At 43.9% G+C, this 21,508-nt stretch overlaps 1 protein-coding gene across 3 annotated transcripts; it reads right to left on the bottom strand.

Annotated features, from left to right (window-relative positions):
* Positions 1 to 868: 868 nt before the first annotated feature.
* GRSF1 (G-rich RNA sequence binding factor 1) lies at positions 869 to 21,344 on the bottom strand. 3 transcript variants are annotated; one of them, XM_055297398.2, is made up of 10 exons: positions 20,828 to 21,344; positions 17,535 to 17,691; positions 14,501 to 14,656; positions 13,658 to 13,801; positions 12,892 to 13,027; positions 9,200 to 9,384; positions 7,449 to 7,570; positions 6,617 to 6,752; positions 5,605 to 5,679; positions 869 to 2,190 (listed from the first exon to the last, which is right to left on the bottom strand). In XM_055297398.2, exons 1-9 carry the CDS (start codon positions 21,185 to 21,187, stop codon positions 5,630 to 5,632), a joined length of 1,446 nt encoding a protein of 481 aa, XP_055153373.1. In that variant the 5' UTR covers positions 21,188 to 21,344; the 3' UTR covers positions 869 to 2,190; positions 5,605 to 5,629. The 3 variants fall into 3 exon arrangements, with proteins under 3 accessions (XP_055153373.1, XP_055153374.1, XP_055153375.1); XM_055297399.2 differs by lacking the exon at positions 20,828 to 21,344 and adding an exon at positions 20,542 to 20,804; XM_055297400.2 differs by lacking the exon at positions 20,828 to 21,344 and adding an exon at positions 20,593 to 20,790.
* Positions 21,345 to 21,508: the final 164 nt, after the last annotated feature.

Below are 21,508 nucleotides of genomic sequence, written 5' to 3'. Positions count from 1 at the left end.
GTTCTCCCTTGCAGCTCCTTAAGTAGCAGCTAGGCTAAAGCAGGATATGAGCACCCTGACCATATACCCCACTCCCACTATTCTTCCTGATAGCTTTACCAAAAGGAAGTTATAGACACAAGGAACCCAAACAGAAGAAGGAAATTCACCATCACTGCTTCCTTCAATAGCAAAGAGTGATGCAAAACACAGTCTTCTCAAATGTGGGGAGACAGTACTGTCTTCCACTTGCATGGAAATAAGATTACTTTTACTCTATTACGTGCTTCTCTTCCTTTCCCGTAACTACATTCACCTTAGCAATCACTTATGTACTAGCCTAGATCATGAACAAAAACAAAAGGGAGCATTCAAAAATACATAAAATGACTTCCCAATAATGGCCACATTTTGTACAGAAAACTCAGCCTGTAGCGTGGCAAGAAGATACACCCTTTCAACCTTAGCCATCATATAGCATTTGAATGCTTTGCTTGCATTCTTTTTCCAGAGATGTGCAAATAAAACTCATTAGCTTAAATCAATTGCAAATGAATTCCTCACTACCCCAATCACAGTAGGCCCCACAGATCTTTTCCACAGCAAATTAGATACCAAATGTGAAAGAGAAACAAAGATCACGTTCTAACAGTTCGTACAACTACGGATACCAGTTCTCATAGCTTAGCATATTCAACCATATACGAAAACGCATTTCCATCTAGGTAGTACTACTGATGATGTTAAGCTGGTTAAGTCATGTTCACAGGATTTAAAGAACACACACACGAAAATTAACCCTTAATACTTATATTAATATAGCAGGAATTGAGGTAATAATATATTCAGTTGACTCACAGACTCCAATAATAAATACTCTTAGGTAATCTTCAGCCTGAAACAAGTCATTTATTGACTACAGTACAGTGATTTCACATCTTAACTGGTAATCAAAGATGGTTATGTATTAAGTAAGAGAAGACATAGTCTCTCTTCCAGATATCACCTGTCAGAAACCAGGGCAAATTTAATTTTAAGAACTAGAACTGCATCTCCTGGTGGCAGTCGTCACCCTGAGAACAGGAACAAGGCAAAGAAAGTATACAGGATTTTGACTCTCCTACACAGGTGCACATAAAGTTAGTTTATTAATGACTATATTTTGAAGCCAGCCATTTTGTCCAATATTTAAATAACAAGCTGTTTAATATTAAAGCAGAATGTACTGCCACATTGTGACAGAAGTACAGCTTTATCCATAAACCCTTCACACAATTATACATTAAGTGCTATTTTTATTTAAGCAAGGCACCCCTACTTGTTCTAAAATATGGGATGTACTACTCCATTAAAAAAGCAAATGAGGAGACTGATTTTTTCCTATCTAGAGCTGGTTTAAATTCAAGTGAAGCCATTAATTTTCTTACCAGTCTGGACTGTTCTGACATGTCACTTCACAGTTTTGAGACTAACAAACACCCTTAGGTTTACCCCAAACCAAAAAAAGCCAGGGAGGGACAGTTTAGACAACTTTTAAGACTAGAATGCCCCCTTAAGTAGATAGGCACCACCGTTATACGCCTTTAGCACAAGGCTTAGAAAGGTAAAACATTTCTAAAGACATAAAACCGCCAAATTGTCATTTACACTAAGCTGTGGAATTTTTTGTTTCGATTTTTAAAAATTCCTGTCTCTAAGTAATCAAATACAGCAAAATTTAAAATTACTCTGCCAAACCATACCAGTTCGAAGGTCTGAAACCGTTCTTTGCTTCGGTGAATGTTTGGGTAAAATAAATCACTGTTTTACTTCATGAGAAGTTTTACATCAGAGCACTCAATTCACAAGCAAAAAAAAAAAGTTACTGTTTAAATGAAAGCATTTAAAGAACACTGCTGAATAAAAACATGTAGTCTTTACAATGGGTAACATATCATCTATGAAAACAAACCATTTAATCATATAAAACAAAGACAATATTTTTAAATCAGATCCTGGACAGTTTAAACAAAAATTTTAATTTGTGGTTTATTTCATAATCCCAAACTGGATCTTTCATTTCTTCTTCTAAACAGTCCACTATGAAACTTTTCTTAGAAGCAATTAACCCAAAACACCAAAATCATTTCCCTAGCAGTTGCTGCTTATAAACTGGAACTGTATATCCCATGTCCAAGAAAGATGTGCAAATGAAATGCTTCTTGCTTCACTCTAAAAACAAAACAAAAAATGTTGCACATTTACTCAAGATGAAAAAGGATAGCACACATTCCCATACCATTTAAAATTGCAAATTCCAATTTTTCTCCTTTCTAATTTAGTGCAAGTTACCTGATAAACCAAGTTAAAGTGAGGAAAACTAGTCAGGCATTACTGTTTACAGGCTGGTACAAAAAACTGAGTTTCAGAATATATTTTAAATAGACTTTAGCTATTATAAATATTTAACATCACAGAATTGTGAGACTTCATATCCAAAAATGGCAACAGAAGAGGCTGCGCGCGGTGGCTCACGGCTGTAATCCCAGCACTTTGGAAGGTTGAGGCGGGCAGATCAGCTGAGGTCAGGAGTTCGAGACCAACCTGGCCAACATGAAGAAACCCCGTCTCGACTAAAAATAAAAAATTAGCCGGGTGTGGTGGCGCATGCCTGTAATCCCAGCTACTTGGGAGGCTGAGGCAGAAGAATCACTTGAACCCAGGAGGCAGAGGTTGCAGTGAGCAGAGATTGTGCCATTGCACTCCAACCTGGGAAACAAGAGAGAAACTCCGTCTCAAAAATAAATAAATAAATAAAATACAAAACTTAGCCGGGCATGGTGGCATACGCCTGTAGCCCCAGCTACTTGGTAGGCTGAGGCAGGAGAATTGCTTGAACCCGGGGGGCGGAGGTTGTAGTGAGCAGAGATCACACCACTGCACTCCAGCCTGGGCGACAGAGAGAGACTCCGTCTCAAAAAAAAAGAAAAAAAAAAAGCAATAGAATAGGATACAGTAGTAGAATGAATGTCTGTGTTTTTTTGTTCCCCCCCCCGCCCCCCCTTTTTTTTTTTGAGACAGAGTTTTGTTCTGTCATCCAGGCTGGTGGAGTGCAGTGGCACCATCTCAGTCACTGCAACCTCCACCTCCCAGATTCAAGTGATTCTCCTGCCTCAGCCTTCCCAGTAGCTGGAACTACAGGCATGCACCACCACACACAGCTAATTTTTGTATTTTTAGGAGAGACAGGGTTTCGCCATTTGGCCAGGCTGGTCTCAAACTCCTGACCTCAGGTGATCTGCCTGCCTCAGCCTCCTGAAGTAATGAGATTACCGGAGTAACCCACCACGCCTGGCCTCGTGTGTTTTCAAGAAACCATTACAGGTGTCTCAAAAGAATGAGCCATTACATGTAGAAAAGTGACTGCAATACAACAGTAATACTTAAAATACCTTATGGGAAAAAAAAAGACACCATATATTTAATCGAGGGAAGGAACATCAAGATGTATTAAGCAAATTTCACGGGTAGGTTAACACTATAAAATTATGTACTTCCTAAGGCAAAAAAAAAATGCCATTTTAGGAAAAGGAAACAGTGGCACATTAACTGTGTTTATGGATGATACACTCTGGTTTCACATGTATCCTTTTAAAAGTACCTTAAAACAGAAAATGGCTGGGCATGGTGGCTCACACCTGTAATCCCAGCACTTTGGGAGGCTGAGGCTAGCAGATCACTGGATGTCAGGAGTTCGAGACCAGCCTGGCCAACATGGTGAAACCCTGTCTCTACTAAATAATACAAAAATTAGCTGGATGTGGTGGAGAGTGCCTGTAATCCTAGCTACCTGGGAGGCTGAGGCAGGAGAATCACTTGAACCCGGAAGGTGGGGGTTGCAGTGAGCTGAGATTGTGCCACTGCACTTCCCTCTGGGCAAAAAGAGTGAGACTTCATATCAAAAAAAACAAAAAAACCTGAGAAAATGGAAAAGGTATTTAAATTTAAGTGGGGAAAAAAAGCTAATGCAAGTCACATATCCAGTCTGTTATGATTTATAGCTACTAAAGGTGGCTATTTTTTGGCACACAGCATGATGGATGTTGGAAATTATGCATAAAAATTCTAAATGGAGATAATGCTCAAAGCTACCATACAAATCATAAGGAATTATGGCTGGGCGCAGTGGCTCACTCCTGTAATCCCACCACTTTGGGAAGCCAAGGCAGGTGAATCACTTGAGGCCAGGAGTTAGTTCAAGACGAGCCTGGCCAACACGGTGAAACCTCATCTCTACTAAAAATACAAAAAAAAATTAGCCAGGCATTGTGGTGGGCACCTGCAATCCAAGCTACTTGGGAGACTGAGGCAGGAGAATCACTTGAACCCAGGAGGCAGTTTGCAGTGAGCCCAGACTGCGTCACTGCAATCCAGTTTGCTCAACAGAGCAAGACTCTGTCTCAAAAAAAATAAAAAGCAGGCCGAACGCAGTGGCTCACGCCTGTAATCCCAGCACTTTGGGAGGCCGAGGCAGGGGTATCACCTGAGGTCAGGAGTTCAAGACCAGCCATGACCAACATGGAGTAACCCCATCTCTACTAAAAATACAAAAATTAGCTGGGCGTGGTGGTGCATGCCTGTAATCCCAGCTACTTGGGAGGCTGAGGCAGGAGAATCTCTTGAACCCAGGAGGCGGAAGTTGTGGTGAGCAGAGATCGAGCCATTGCACTCCAGCCTAGGCAACAAGAGTGAAACTCCGTCTCACAAAAAATAAATAAATAAATAAATAAATTTTTAAAAAAATGAAAAAATATCATAATTAATTCTATTTCCCAGCGGAATTTTTTTTTTTGCCCCCCACATCTGAGAAGCCAGAGCGAGAATTTTCATTCCTTATATTGACACTGCCATTATCATTAGTTTGATCTTTATTAAAAAGGAATGGTGCCAGGTGGGGTGGCTCACTCTTGTTAATTCCAACACTTTGGGAGGCAAAGGCAGCAGGATCACTTAAGGCCAGAAGTTCAAGGCCAGCCTGGGCAACATAGAGAGACCCCCACCTCTACAAAAAAATTAAAAAATTAGGTAGGCATGGTAGTACACACCTGTAGTCCCAGCTACTCAGGAGGCTGAAGTGAGAGAATCTCCTGAGCCCAGAAGGTTGAAGCTGCAGTGAGCTATGATCGCACCACTGCTAGCCTGGGCAACAGAGCAAGACCTGGTCCCTAAAAAAATTTGAAAAATAAAAAGAGAATGGTTTCTACCATATTATAAATTAGTGAGTGGATGATTATTAGTTTATCAATAGAAAATAATTTCCATAGTTGTACCTCTTTTTTCTTTTTTTTTGAGTCTTGCTCTATTGCCCATGCTGGAGTGCAGTGGCACAATCTCAGCTCACTGCAACCTCTGCCTCCCCGGTTCAAGTGATTCTCCCACTTCAGCCTCCTGAGTAGCTGGAATTACAGGCACCCACCATCATGCTCAGTTAATTTTTGTATTTTTAGTAGAGACAGGGTTTCACCATGTTGGCCAGGCTGGCTCGAACTCCTGACCTCAGGTGATTGGCCCACCTTGGCCTCCCAAAGTGCTGGGATTACAGGTGTGAGCCACTGCAGCCAGCCCAGTTTTACCTCTTAAATTTACCTTATTATCTGGAGCCCCTGGAGTCTTATTTTCCTTTTGGACATGAATTCAGGAACAGTTCAATATACCTATGATCTGAGGATAATGAGAAAGATTAGTTTTAAAAAGTTGAAAAGGCAGAAAAATATTACAACCATTTTTCTCACAGTTCAGACAGCAACTCAAACCCTTTGCCCTTTCCTTTCCCTAATTAAAAACAAAATTTAGGCTGGACACGGTGGCTCACGCCTGTTGTAATCCCAGCACTTTGGGAGGCCGAAGTGGGAGGATCACCTGAGGTAAGGAGTTCGAGCCAGCCTGGCAAACGTAGTGAAACCCCATCTCTAATAAAAATACAAAAATTAGCCAGTGTGGTGGCGGGTGCCTATAGTCCCAGCTACTTGGGAGGCTGTGGCAGGACAATCACTTGAACCCAGGAGGCGGAGGTTGCAGTGAGCCAAGATCACGCCACTGCACTACAGACTGGGCGACAGACAAGACTCCGTCTCAAACAACTACAAACAAACAAAATGTAAAATGGACAAACAGGCTGGGTGCGGTGGCTCATGCCTGTAATCCCAGCACTTTGGGAGGTTGAGGCAGGTGGATCATTTGAAGCCAGGAGTTCGAGACCAGCCTGGCCAACATGGCGAAACCTGTCTCTACTAAAAATACAAAAATTAGTCAGGCACAGTGCCGGGCACCTGTAATCCCAGCTACTCAGGTGGCTGAGGCAGAAGAATTGCTCGAACACAGCAGGCGGAGACTGCGGTGAGCCGAGATGGCACCACTGCACTCCAGCATGGGTGACAAAAAAAAAAAAAAAAAAAGAAAGAAAGAAATTTGCAGGATAATTAGCAGACAATTTTTTTTAAATTATAATATAGTGTTTTATCTGTTACATTTAATTTACTAGTACTAAAAGAATACAAATTTCTCAAGGAAAAAGTTCTACAGTCCCAAAACAGAAAGAGATATTTGTAAGCAAAGACAAGCATCAAAAACGACAACAAAGGCGAAAGGCAGGACTTACGAACATGGGACCGATCCTTGAGCATCGCTGCAACAGCATCCTCATGGGTCTCAAAGTGCACATCAGCTTCTCCAGTGGCCTTCCCACTGGAGCTGTATTCCATGGTGATTCTAACAGGCTTGAGTGGAGCAAAAAACTAAACGACAAACAAAGGCAGTCAAGAGGAACATGATGGATGTAAACCTGCCTAGAAGTCTGGTGGCTCTTCATCTTTCTTTCAGACTTTGATTCATACACTTGATACATTTGTTTTTAGGAAATCTCTTTTTTAAGCAGTAATATATTTATGTATCTAGTATGTCTTCTGGCTTTTCTACTTTTTCTCAGAACTCAAAGTGACATTTCAAATATCTGCTCTCAGCGAGCATGGTGGCTCACACCTGTAATCTCAACACTTTAGGAGGCCGAGGAGAGTGGACTGCTTGAGGTCAGGAGTTCAAAACCAGCCTGGCCAACACAGTGGAACCCCGTCTCTACTGAAAATACAAAAATTAGTCAGGCGTGGTGGCGCGTGCCTGTAATCCCAGCTACTCGGGAGACTGAGGCGGAAGAAATGCTTGAACCCGGCAGGCAGAGGTTGCAGTGAGCCGAGTTCACACCACTGCACTCCAGCCTCGGCGACAGAGCGAGACTCTATCACAAAAAAAAGTAATACCAAGCCACACTTTTCAGCTACAGAAAAAGAAGCAAGCCTTGCAACCAGGAAGATGCCATCTTACTAACAAACACAGAAATACTATACTTTCTTCTCTACCTTCCCCAAATTAATACAAGTTCAATTTTAGAACTTTTGTTCAAATCTATTGAGATTGGATATCTTACTGCCACACACATTTATAATGTCTTGGGCATTGGCTTGGAAAGGTAATCCTCTCACGTGGACAAAATGCAGAGAAGACGTAGTTCCAAAATCAGCAGCCTCTGGAAGCTTTTCTGGCACCTCCTTAGGCAATTCTGAGAGGTGGAACAGAAAGCACTGTTAAAACATAACAGCTTCAAGGGTTATTAACAGATTCTAACTAGGTATGACTTTTATGTCCAAATCCTCAATTCCTTTTAAGAGCATTAAAAGCCAAAATGATCTGAAATTTCTGCCACTCAACAAATATCACCTGAACACCCATAAGCACTGAATGCCTCAAACCATTACCAGTTTAAGAACTTACCCCTTTTTGTAACATCGGAGAGCAGGTAAAATGATTACGAATTAAACCCTAAAAGAGACTTTCTAGATTACAGGCACTAAAAAAAAAAAAAAAAAAAGAACAAAGGCTGGGCGTGGTAGCTCACACTTGTAATCCCAACACTTTGGAAGGCTGAAGCAGGAGAATCACTTGAGCCCAGGAGTTCGAGACTAGCCTGGGCAACATAGCGAGACACTGTCTCTACAAAAAATAAAAAGAAAAATAAGTTAGCTGGGCATGGTGATGCATGCCTATAGTTCCAGCTACTCAGGAGGCTGCGGTGGAAGAACTGCCTGAGCCCAGGAGTTCAAGGTTGCAGTGAGCCATGATTGTGCCACTGCACTCCAGAATGGGCCACAGAACAAGACCTTGTCTCAAAAAAACAAAAATATATATATACACATATATATAGTGACAAGATAATCCCAGGGTACCAGTTTAAAAAGTATTTATCAAACTTAAAAGATTCCAAATGTTGCTCTGGGTTGGAATCAAAGAAATAATTAAATCCAGAAGCAAACAAAAATCCTTACTTTGGGCGAGCACAGTGGCTGGCTCATGCCTGTAATCCCAGCACTTTGGGAAGCAGAGGCGGGCAGATCACCTGAGGTCAGTAGTTCGACACCAGTCTGGCCAACATGGGGAAACCCCATCTCTACTAAAAATATAAAAATTAGCCAGGCACAGTGGCAGGCGACTGTAGTCCCAGCTACTCGGGAGGCTGAGGCAGGAGAATCACTTGAACCTGGGAGGCAGAGGTTGCAGTGAGCTGAGAGTGCGCCACTGCACTCCAGCCTGGGCGACAGAGAGAGACTCTGTCTCAAAAAAAAAAAAAAATCCTTACTTCAGTCAATATTCCTGCTCATTTCCCAAATCTTCCCCCATCTTAATTTAAATGTTGACATTTTACTTCCTTTTATCACATTTTTACTACCCAGCTTTTAATATAGTTAATAAAAATGATTAAATTAAAAACCTAGCAAAATAATTAAGCCTTTCTGCATATACTCAAAGTATGTACTATACTCAAAGTTAAAACTTTAGGCTGGGTGTGTTGGCTCACACCTGTAACCCCAGCACTTTGAGAGGCTGAGGCTCACTTGAGGTCAAGAGTTCCAGACCAGCCTGGCCAACATGGCGAAACCCTATCTCTACTAAAAATATAAAAATTAGCTGGGAGTGGCAGCGTGCGTCTGTAGTCCCAGCTACTCAAAGAGGCTGAGGCAGAAGAATCACTTGAACCCGGGAGGTAGAGGCTGCAGTCAGCCAAGATCGCACCACTGCACTCCAGCCTGGCAACAGAGCGAGACTTCGTCTCAAAAAAAAAAAAAAAAAATCACAAAACCCAAAACACATTCAAGACAGACCCAATGAGTCTCAAGAAGAGGCAAGACCTTACCTATTTCCTTCTCACTTTCAAAAGCTGTCATGGGTTGAATATCTTCATTTACTTCATGTTCTTCAAAGACCATTTCTGGCTCAGTTATATACTTAGCAGTTGGAAAAGATGTGATTTTCTTTCCCTTATAAGAACCAACATGTGTTCGAACTTCATTCCTTCTGCTTGGAAATATCTCAATGTATCTATGTCAAAGCAAAAGTAAACAGGCACAAATGGTGCAAAGTAACTTTATACTGAACTCATTTAAAATAAACATGTATACATTATATTTCCAACAGCTTATGAAACACAGATGTTGAAAAATAACAGGTAGGGAAAATAATGCATACAGATAGTAGCCCATGAAAATATACAACAGAGTAGGTCACTGATTTAAGTTTTTGCACCAAGGTAACATTTTTTCTTCACATATATTTTAATAATATTTTCTACTCTGTTTTGCTTCATGAGAACAACTATGCTTAAGTTAATTGTGTATACAGAAAAAATTAATCTCATAAGGGTTTTTTAAATAGCTGGTTAACAATCTCTTGAAGCTTTGAAATTCAATTCTGTGCAAATTAATCACATCTGTGTAAGATATTAAAAGTCACAGTAAGAGAAGAACTAACTTCCCCAGAACTTCACTAAAAGGCTGAGAATTCAAGAACTAAGTACCAATTATGACTTGCTATCACAGGAGGGGACTATCTATCAAACTCAAGCTTCTGGAACAATTTTTTTTTTTTTTTTGAAGCTCAGGTTTCTTCTTGTCACCCAAGATGGAGTGCACTGGTGTGAACATGGCTCACTGCAGCCTCAACCTCCTAGGCTCAAGTGATCCTCCTGCCTCAGCCTCCTGAGTAGCTGGGGACTACTGTCGCCTGCCACCACACATTGCTAATTTTTTTTTTTTTTTTTTTTTTTTTGAAGCAGAGTTTCATTTTTGTTGCCCAGGCTGGAGTGCAATGGCACGATCTTGGCTCACTGCAACCTCTGCCTCCTGGGTTCAAGCAGTTCTCCTGCCTCAGCCTCCTGAGTAGCTGGAATTACAGGCGCCCGCCACCACGCCCAGCTGATTTTTTGTATTTTTAGTAGAGACAGGGTTTCACTATGTTGGCCAGGCTGGTCTCGAACTCCAGACCTCAGGTGATCCACCTGCCTCAGCCTCCCAAAGTGCTGGGATTACGGGCATGAGCCACCACGCCCAGCCCACACACTGCTAATTTTTGTACTTTTTATTTTTGTAGACATGGGTTCTTGCCAGGTTGCCCAAGTTGCTCTTGAACTCCTGGGCTCAAGTGATCCTCCCACTTCGGCCTCCAAAGTGCTGGGATTACAGGCATGGGCCACCGTGCCCAGCACAGTTTTTTCTTAACATGGCCTTCTAAACTAAGAGTTATAAAACTAGCTTGTGTTTACAAATCTATAAAGATTAGATGAGCACTACTCCTTTAAAAAAAACCTTTGAGGCTGGGTGCGGTGGCTCACGCTTGTAATCCCCGCACTTTGGGATGCCGAGGCGGGCAGATCATGAGGTCAGGAGATCGAGACCACGGTGAAACCCCGTCTCTACTAAAAATAAAAAAAAAATTAGCCGGGCGTGGTGGCGGGTGCCTGTAGTCCCAGCTACTCGGAGAGGCTGAGGCAGGAGAATGGCGTGAACCTGGGAGGCGGAGCTTGCAGTGAGCCGAGATTGCGCCACTGCACTCCAGCCTGGGCGACAGAGCGAGACTCCGTCTCAAAAAAAAAAAAAAAAAAAAAACAAAAAAACCCTTTGAGCCTGGACAACAAAGTGAGACACCATCTCTACAAAAGTTTTTTTTTTTTTTAATTAGCCAGGAGACCAGGTGCAGTGGCTCACACCTGTAATCCCAGTACTTTGGGAGGCTGAGGCAGGTGGATCACTTACTTGAGCTCAGGAGTGTGAGACCAGCTTGGGCAACATGCAAAACCCCGTCTCTACAAAAATACAAAACTTAGCTGGGTGTGGTGGCATGCACCTGTAGTCCCAGCTACTTGGGAGGCTGAAGTGGGAGGATTACTTGAGCCCAGGAGGCCACAACTGCAGTGAGCTGTATCACACAACTGCACTCCAGTGAGGGTAACAGAGTAAGACTCTGTCTAAAATTAGCCAGGCATGGTGATGAATGCCTGTGGTACCAGCTACAAGGAAAGCTGAGGTGGGAGGACTGCTTGAGCCCAGGAGGTCAAGGCTGAAAAGAGTAGTGTTCGTGGCACTGAACTTCAGTCTGGGTGACAGAGCAAGATCCTGTTTCAAAAAACTAAAAACCTTTGAACCACTTCTATCAGTAGATCCTGAAACACTGGCTTTGGAATGGCTGTTTTGTTTACTTCAAAGGAGCTGATTTAAAAGGCCAGAAAACAGCAAAAAAAAAGTAACGAAACAGTGATTTAACATTTGACATTTTAAACTGTACCTCCAAGATTAAAGTTAAAACACAAATGAACCCACTTATCATCATGTGCATCCTGAGGTGATGTCAACATGAGATACTGTACAACACAACTGATCTAATTTCTTCAAAAGTCAATTGCTTTTAAAAAGGGTGGAAGAATAAGTAAGAGGTATTTGCTCTAGTTCAAGAGAATCAGTGGTCAGGTGCAGTGGCTCACACCTGTAATCCCAGAGTTTTGGAAGGCCAAAGCGGGAGATCACTTGAGCCCATGAGTTTGAGGCCAGCCAGGGCAACACAGCAAGACCCCATCCACCCACACACACACACACAGACATGCACGCACGCACACACACATACACACAGCCGCGTGTGGTGGCACATGCCTGTTGTTCTAGCTAGTTGGGAGGATGAGGCGAGAAGATTGCTTGAGCCCAGGAATTCAAGGCTGTAGTGAGCTATCATCATGCCGCTGCACTCCAGCCTGGGTGACAGAATGAGACCCTTTGTCTTAAAAAAAAAAAAAATCACACACACACAGAGAATTACGGACATAACAATCAAATGCAGTGTGTAGACCTTATCTGGATTCTGTATTTTTCTCCCATGTGGTGGCTCACACCTGTAATCCCAGCACTTTTGGAGGCCGAGGTGGGTGGATGACTTGAGTCCGAGAGTTCTAGACCAGCCTGGCCAACATGGTAAAACTTTGTCTCTACTAAAAATACAAAACTTAGCTGGGCGTGGTGGCACATGCCTCTGGTTCCAGCTACTCGAGAGGCTGAGGCAGGAGGATCACATGAAACTGGGAGGCAGAGAGAGGCTGCAGTGAGCCAAGATCACGCCACTGCACTCCAGCCTAGGCGGCAGAGTGAGACTCCATTGCCAAAAAAAAAAAGGATATTTTTGGTATAATTGGGAAAATGTTATTATGAACTATTATTAGATAATATACTATTGCTAACAGTGTTAGATATAACACTGAAATTATATTAAAAAATTTTTTTAAAAGATGCATACTAAAAAAACCCAGATGAAGCAAATATAACAGATGTTATATTTTATATATAAATGTGTTAATCTAGCTGCTCTAGGTACACTGTCTATGGGTTAGTACTGCCCCACAAGGAGCAGTCAAAAAAAATTGTTAATCTAAATTATGGGCATTTCATGGTTCACTATACTACTCTCTCTATTTTTCTACGTTTGGATAACTTTAGTCATATTACAGCACACTCATCAAAATGAGTTGATGTGTAACACTTCTGCATCATTACTATCTGCTTTACTCACCGATTACCAATTTCTTCCCTGTGTTTCAACAGGGCTTGGTTGGCCATTTCTGGTTCTTCAAATTGCACATAGGCTTCCCCTGTTTTTCGTCTCCCTCTGTAGTCCATCACAAAAGTAATGTCAACTATATTCAGTCCTAGGATACCAAGAGATTTTAATGCTACTAGCAGGTTTTTTTATCCTTAGAATTAACACCATCATTCACATACTAATAAAATTTTTATTCTGTTTTGCCAGTCCCAAAACTGAATACATGCTTGATAGGAAAATTATTATGCAGTCAAAAGTCAGTAACACCTACATACTTGTATTTCCAGAATAGGCAGGGTCCAAGAAGCCCACCGAAAACATACAATTCTACCCACCAGTTTCTTTTTTTTTTTTTTTTGCTGTTAATTATATACTAGGAAACAACAGAAATCATAGACATCACTGCTAATGGTTCTAGAAATTAGATAATACTTTTAAATTACATAAATTGTTACTGTCTTACACAAATATAGCGACTATTATGAGAAATTATTTCCTTCAATAGTAAACCCTCATGAAATTATTTTGAAATCTGACTTCCCTCCTAAAATCTGCCTGATAGAACAAAAACACATATAAAATCTATAAATATTAGAAATTTAAGTGAAGAGCTCTCCCCTAAAGAACCTAATATAACTGCATGCCTTTGCCCAGAAACAGGCTCATCTAAGATATAGAAGGAGATAACAAGGGAAAAAAGATATGAGCTCCCAAGCATAATATAACTGCAAAGTACCTGCAAAGAAGTCTACAATGTCTTTCTCATTGCAACTATAAGGAAGTCCTCTCAAACGAACCACACCATCATTTACCACAGGCGAAGATTTGACCTGCAAGCTCTTCATTAAGGCATCCACATCTTCATTGTTTATCTCATATACTATGAAGAAAAAAACACAAAAGGAATGAAAAGTTTACATAACAAAGGAACAAACCCATTTAAAAAAATCATTACAACTTGGTGGGTTATCTGAGAATTCAATAACTAATCTTTTATGTGCTTCTCTAGAGAAAATAATAAATGACATTTATTGCATATTTACTATGCAGGCATAACTTCTTTAATTCTCACAGCTTGTAAGATACTTCATCAGCCGGGCACAGTGGCTCACGCCTATAATCCCAGAATTTTGGGAGGCCAAGGCGGGTGGATTACCTGAGGTCAGGAGTTTGAGACCAGCCTGACCAACATGGTAAAACCCCATCTCTAATAAAAATACAAAAATTAGCTGGGTATCACGGCATGTGCCTGTAGTCCCAGCTACTTGGGAGGCTGAGACAGGAGAACTGCTTGAACCCAGGAGGTAGAGGTTGCAGTGAGCTGAAATCGCGCCACTGCACTCCAGCCTGGGTGACAGAGCAAGACTCCACCCTCCCACCCCCCCCCCCAAAAAAAGGATAAACTTGGTCAATATTCTCATAAGAAAGTTTATCGCTTTATGTTTTATTTTCACAACCTATAAAATAATGCATTCATACAATCTAAATACTTCATTATTAAGGATCAAATAAAAACTGCCTTGAAAAGTATAAAACCTAATGCAATGATCCCAAAAAGCCATAATCTGACTTCACATACCTTCCACATACCGCTGACCCATGTACATGCGGTGCTTCTCTAAGGCTTTCTGCACATCCTGCTCTGACTCCATTTCAATTAAGGCATCACCCCTTCGTTTCCCATCTCTATTTAGGAGAAAGTGTATTCCATTCTCACCGTTGCGGATTCTGCAGTCTAAAGTGTATGAGCAAAATCAATTGAAAACAGAAATCAAACTTTTAGCTCAATTATGTAAGTCACAAGAATGTAATTTTCCAACAACAAAGCAGGAAACAAGTGTCATATTCCTTACGCAAATCCCCATCACTGAAGTCATCCAAACACCCATAAGGATTTAGTCTCTAAAACCTTCCAAGTAGAAAAGATAAGCAAAGCTTAGCACAGAAGCTTATGATCTCCTTCCTGATCATTAAATAGCAAATCAGGACAGGCCCAACACAAAATTCATTACTTCTATTCCAATGTTTCTACAATCACTTAAAGAAATACAATATAGTTAAATTCATACGTGTCTTCCTTTAAAATCATATCCATAGGACTCTAAAATATTTCCTGTATAAATAATTTTATTACCATAGTTTAACTTTTTGTTTTTGTAGAGAGCAGGTCTCATTTTGTTGCGCAGGCTGGTCTTGAACTCTTGAGCTTAAGTAATCCTCCCACCTTAGTCTCCCAAAGTGCTGGGATTACAGGTATCAGCCACCACGCCCAGCCTTTTTCCCCTTTTCATACTGCATACTTTTTATAATGGCAGTTAAGTCTAAGATGTAAGTGGCCAAGTGGCTTTAAAAAAAAGTTTGACCAGGCTCACTCTGGGCGTACTGCCTAGGATTTATTCCTGCTCCACAAGGAGCAGCTAAAAAAATTAATGAAATAGCCAGGCATGGTGGCTCATGCCTGTAATCCCAGCACTTTGGGAGGCCAAGGTGGTGGATCACCTGAAGTCAGGAGTTTGAGACCAACCTGGCCAACATGGCGAAACCCTGTCTCTACTAAAACTACAAAAATTAGCCAGGCATGGTGGTAGGTGCCTGTAGTCCCAGCAATACAGGAGGCTGAGGCAGGAGAATCGCTTGAACCTGGGAGGCGGAGGTTGCAGTGAGCCGAGACTGCGCCACTGCACTCCAGCCTGGGTGACAGAGCGAGACTCCATCTCAAAAAAATTAATAAAAATAAATCATAGTCAGATACAGAAACTAAAAAAAATCCCACAGATAGGTAAACCCTCCAAACATGTTACTAAGGGAACTTTATTCCTTGATACTAAGTGACCTTCTATTCTAAATGTCTGTATTACACAAAGAGTCACTCTTAATTCCATATTTCCACTGACAGGCTTGACTTTTTGATAAGTACATATTAATACCACAGAGAAAAATAATTTCAAACCATGAAATTTTGTCTTTCAACTTTCATTTAGTACATGTACAGGACTGTCACACAGGTAAACCACGTGTTACAGGAGTTCGGTATACAGATAATTTAGTTACCCAGGTAGCAAGCATAGTACCCAATAGGTTTTATTTTTCTTTTTGAGACAGCGTCTATCTCTGTCACCAAGGCTGGAGTGCAGTGGTGTGAACTCAGCTCACTGCAACCTCTGCCTCCCAGATTCAAGCGATTCTCCTGCCTCGGCCTCCCAGGTAGCTGGAACTACGGGAGCGTGCCACCATGCCCGGCTAATTTTTTTTGTATTTTTAGGAGAGATGGGGTTTCACCATGTTAGCCAGGATGGTCTCGATCTCCTGACCTCGTGATCCACCCGCCTCAGCCTCCCAAAGTGCTGGGATTACAGGCGTGAGCCACCACACTCGGCCCCGATAGGTATTTTTTTAATCTTCTCCCCAACCCTCAAGTTGGCCCTGGTGTCTGTGGTTCCCCTCTTTGTGTCCATGTGTTCTCGTTGTTTAGCTCCCACTTGTAAGTGAAAACATACAGTATTAAGTTTAATGTTCCATGTTACTTTGCTTAGGATAATGGTCTCCAGCACCACCCACAATGCTGCAAAGACATAATCTCATTCTTTGTTATGGCTATATAATATTCCATCATACCAGCTGGGCACGGTGGCTCACGCCTGTAATCTCAGCACTTTGGGAAGCCGAGGCAGGCAGATCACGAGGTCAGGAGATTGAGATCATCCTGGCTAACACAGTGAAACCCCATCTCTACTAAAAATACAAAAAATTAACTGGGTGTGGTGGTGGTCGCTACTAAGGAGGCCGAGGCAGGAGAATGGCGTGAACCCAGGAGGCGGAGCTTGCAGTGAGCCGAGATCATGCCACTGCACTCCAGCGTGTGCGATAAAGCGAGACTCCGTCTTAAAAAAAAAAAACTACATAGTATGATGGAATTTTTTTTTTTTTCCAGACAGAGTCTGGCTATGTCGCCCAGGCTGGAGTGCAGGGGTGCCATCTCGGCTCACTGCAAGCTCCGCCTCCCGGGTTCACACCATTCTCCTGCCTCAGCCTCCCGAGTAGCTGGGACTACACACCTGGGTATTTTTTGTATTTTTAGTAGAGACAGGGTTTCACTATGTTAGCTAGGATGGTCTCAATCTCCTGACCTCGTGATCCACCCGCCTCGGCCTCCCAAAGTGCTGGGATTACAGGTGTGAGCCACTGCGCCTGGCCCATACTATGTAGTCTTAATGTTAAAATACTTTTGTTGCATTCAAAGTCTTTTTACATATGTAAATTGAGACACTGTCTCACAGTGTTGCCCAGTGTGGTATGGAACTACTGGCCTCAAGCCATCCTCCCACCTTGGCCTCCCAAAGTGCTGGGATTACAGGCCTAAGCCACTGCCCCTGGCCCAAAATCTTTCAATTTGTTACATACCGCAAACAGCACACATGGTATCACTTGGTATATGCAACCCAACCAGAATGAGACAGTTCCCAACCATCAAAAAGGAAGGTGATAGCATAGTCTAACATGGATTTGCAGCACTACCTTGTACTCAGACAAAATTACATACTTAAAACATACATATCCGCTTGTGAGAAACAATATAAGGAAAAAAAAAGAAATAAAATATACATAAAATATACCTGAGAAAAAGTTAAGCACATCTTCCATAGTGCATGACCAGGGCAGTCCTTGAGCTCGAATGAGAAAGACATCATCCACTTCCTCTTCTAACTTGGACGGGGCCAATTCACACTCAGGGGGTGGTGGAAGGTCTTCTAGGTAAGTAGTTTTGGACTCCTTCCAAAGGAAATGAAGAATTGTAAAAATAGTTACATTTACAGGTAAAAAATGTAAAAAAAAATTCTTAGAAAATGTTTATTCTACAAACTAACATTCTAGATATTATTTCTGAAGCAAAAAGTAAACTTCACCAACCTAACCCATCCTGTTTTGGCTTAAATTGTACATCCAAAAGCCGTAAGCAGGTATATCCTAAAGGTCTGGCAGGACACAAATTTCATTCAGGGTTTATTTTAAAATTCATCAGCCCCAAATTATAGCTAACAATAGTGTAGTTAAGGCAACACAGGGAAGGCCCCAACAATTTGACAAATATTTGATTGCCCCTACACACAGTGTTTGCCGCCCTCATCTGAAATAGCTATCTAGAATATGATAAGCATACGAGATGAGATACTGAGTGCTATAATTAAGATACAAAATACTACAGGAATTCAAATCAGAGCACTAACAGAAGAATCAGGGCCGGGCGCGGTGGCTCACGCTTGTAATCCCAGCACTTTGGGAGGCCGAGGCGGGCGGATCACAAGGTCAGGAGATCAAGACCACGGTGAAACCCCGTCTCTACTAAAAATACAAAAAAATTAGCCGGGCATGGTGGCGGGCGCCTGTAGTCCCAGCTACTTGGAGAGGCTGAGGCAGGAGAATGGCGTGAACCCGGGAGGCGGAGCTTGCAGTGAGCTGAGATTGTGCCACTGCACTCCAGCCTGGGCGACAGAGCGAGACTCCGTCTCAAAAAAAAAAAAAGAATCAGGATGTGACATGAGATGGGCCTTAAAGGAAGGACAGAATTCTTATAAGGATATAAAAGGGTATGCCAGTTTGAAGGTGAGAGAAAGAAGCAGTACCACCAAATGCCCATTTGAAAAACAGCAATTAATTCCAACTGTTTAAATTAGGAGCCAAAGAAGGTGACCTGGCAAAAGAGGTTGGTACCATAGAGCAGAGGGCCTTGAGTGTGGAGCTCAATGTGTGTCCTTCACTTGGTAGGCAAAGGTAAGTTAATACAATAGACACTGAGGACTGGGTAAATCAACAAGACAGCAAGACGCCTTGGGAATATTCCTCTGTCAGCTGGTATGCCAGACCAAGTGATTAAGGGAAAGATCTTAAGGGCAACAGCAGCAGTGTGAGGCTAAAGACTTATAAAGTCTCTTTTATCGGATTAAGTAAAACTGGAATTTAGTAAGAATCCACGAAGCACTACAACCATAACCTAAAAAGACAACTCAGGCTTTAAGACTTGCACTCTACTGGGCCAGGTGCGGTGGCTCACGCTTGTAATCCCAGCACTTTGGGAGGTCGAGGTGGGCGAATCACGAGGTCAGGAGTTCAAGACCAGCCTGGCCAACATGGTGAAACCCCATCTCTACTAAAAATACAAAAAATTAGTCGGGTGTGGTGGCGTGTGCCTGTAATCCCAGCTACTCGGGAGGCTGAGGCAGGAGAACAGCCTGAACCCGGGAGGTGGAGGTTCCAGTGAGCTGAGATCTCGGCATTTCACTCCAGCATGAGCAACAGAGCAAGACTCTATCTAAAAAAAAAAAAAAAAAAAAAGACTTGCACTCTACCGGACTAAGGACAGAGATGTCTTTGTACTATCTATCATTTTCTTTTCTTTTTTCTTGAGACGGAGTTTCGCTCTTGTCGCCCAGACTAGAGTGCAATGGCGCTATCTCGGATCACTGCAATCTCCACCTCCCGGGTTCAAACGATTGTCCTGCCTCAGCCTCCCAGGTAGCTGGGATTACAGGCACCCGCCACCCCGCCCGGCTAATTTTTTTGCATTTTTTAGTAGACACGGAGTTTCACCATGTCGGTCAGGCTGGTATCCAACTCCTGACCTCAGGTGATCCGCCCGCCGCAGCCTCCCAAAGTGCCGCGGCCAGCCCTATCCGTAATTTTCATTAAGGCTTAATGTTTAGTTTTACGGAATAAATGTAAGCAGTGTCTAACACACAGTAGATGCTCTACAGATATCACTGCAGTCAATTTCACAGAAAAAAAAGAGAAGCTAGCTCACAAAGGTTTATTAGAGATTGTTTTGTTGTGGTTTTTGTAGACAATTTTCCCCATTTTTCCATAATTCCATAAGCATCACAAGCTTTTACAGAAAAAGGCAGCGTAAAGTATTGGGCCAGGATTCAAATCAATTAGCTCAGCCACTGGCAGACAGCAGCCATGCTGATTAGCCTCCCAGTCTCCCTAAGTTAAAGGAGAAGCACAAATTGAATTAAGATAAATATGACCCAAGGAATCAGGGGCTGGGTAGTTAAAAAGTGTGCAGACACTTCCCAGATGCCACGTAACAAGAAGAGAAAGGTTCATCTACAAGGCACAAAATATTTGCAATCTAAGTACACACTGACTTTTCTAAAAAATAAAGAAAAAATGGAAAGGAAAACATTGTAAATTCATTCCTGGGACCCCAAGTTGTGTCCTCAATCCTCAACGCTCCCTCCCCTTCACGCCCCCCCCCCCAACAGCTAAATCTCCAAACTGCTTTCCCAGACGAGGCGACATACAGTCCTAAAAGACCTTCTGTATGAGTGGAGTTGCAGAGGTGACCTTCAGTAAACCGGGACAGCTCGTCTTTCCCTGGGGACAGGAGAGGCAAGGGCGCGATGGGGACAGGCTCCTTTCCTACAAGCCAGCCCACGCAACTGTGTGCGCGCACCTTCCTAGCAGCCGCCGACCGAGAGGCGCCGAGGGCCGCCCAGGCCTAGCGCTCGGGCTGCACGGAAACTCCCAACCCTCCGGCAGGCTCGGGCCTCGCAACTTCACAACCAGCCGGCGGAAAGCAAGAGAGATGCGAGGTGGGGGCGTCAGCAGCCTCACGAAACCTACCATGGGCCCGGCGGGGAACAAGGCCTCAACATTCACCCCAGCCACACTTACACTGCCCAACCGACCAGAGACTCGAGGGGAGAACAAAACAAGGAGAAAACCCGACGCCTGGGACAGCTTCCCTTGTTCCGGGGCCCAATAGGAGCACAGGGCGGACGGGGGCGGGTGTGCGGCGAGTGTCGCGGATCCCCGGGCGTGCCCGCGAGGCGCACACGGAGGGGCGCGGGGGCGCGTGCGCGCGGCCCGGGAGGGGTCTCGCGCCAGGTCCCTCGCGGCGCCCACGTACCTGGCTGTAGCTGCGCGTCGGGCCCGCCGCCGCCGCCGCCGCCAGCGACTGCGGCAGCAGAGGGGCACGGAGGACAGGGTAGGACGCGGCGGCCGCAGCCGCGGCAGACGTGGCCACAGGGGGAGGCCCCGCCAGCCTCCCGGGAGGCACAGGCCCGGTCTGGAGGCCACGCGTCTGGGAGGCAGCGGCCGCGGCGGCCCCGAGCAGCAGCAGCAGGCGGCGGCGGCCCGAGACGCCCGACGGAATGGAGCCAGCGGCAGAGTAGAAGGGCAGGCAGGCGGCGCCGGTGCGCCGGCAGCTGCTGCAGTTACAGCCGCAGCCCCGGAGCAGCGCCCCGAGTACCCAACGCGTGCCGGCCATGGACTCCGGAGGCGGCGCGGAGCCTGAAGGCAGCTGCTGCTGCAGCGCTAGTGGAGCGGAAGTGGAATCCAGGGCCGGTTGTGGGTGGGCTGTGCCGGGCACATGCGCCGCGGACACTGGGGGCAGCGGTGAGTAGGAAGGAGGTGGAGAAGAGCGCGACGCTCCGCCCAGCCTCCGCCCTTAGGGCGGGGCTGCCTATGGTTTGGGAGGGGCCTCGGGAAGAGGGTGCAATCGATCTGCTCTTTTTTCAGGCGGTGGAAACTGAGGCGCAAAGAAAGTGAGGCTAGGGGCCGGGCGCAGTGACTCATTCTTGTAATCCTA

This window comes from Symphalangus syndactylus, chromosome 10 (genome assembly GCF_028878055.3).
Source record: "Symphalangus syndactylus isolate Jambi chromosome 10, NHGRI_mSymSyn1-v2.1_pri, whole genome shotgun sequence".
NCBI lineage: Eukaryota > Metazoa > Chordata > Mammalia > Primates > Hylobatidae > Symphalangus > Symphalangus syndactylus.
This window is presented reverse-complemented; position numbering and strand designations above follow the sequence as displayed.

Bases quoted from the DNA above. Each gene is read 5' to 3' on its own strand.
- GRSF1 (XM_055297398.2), bottom strand. From the start codon at position 21,187: ATGGCCGGCACGCGTTGGGTACTCGGGGCGCTGCTCCGGGGCTGCGGC. The intron at 9,385-12,891 runs GTGAGTAAAGCA...GCTTTGACATAG, and splicing joins AGGGAAGAAATTGGTAATCG to ATACATTGAGATATTTCCAA. The intron at 7,571-9,199 runs GTAAGGTCTTGC...TCCACCTCTCAG, and splicing joins TGAAAGTGAGAAGGAAATAG to AATTGCCTAAGGAGGTGCCA.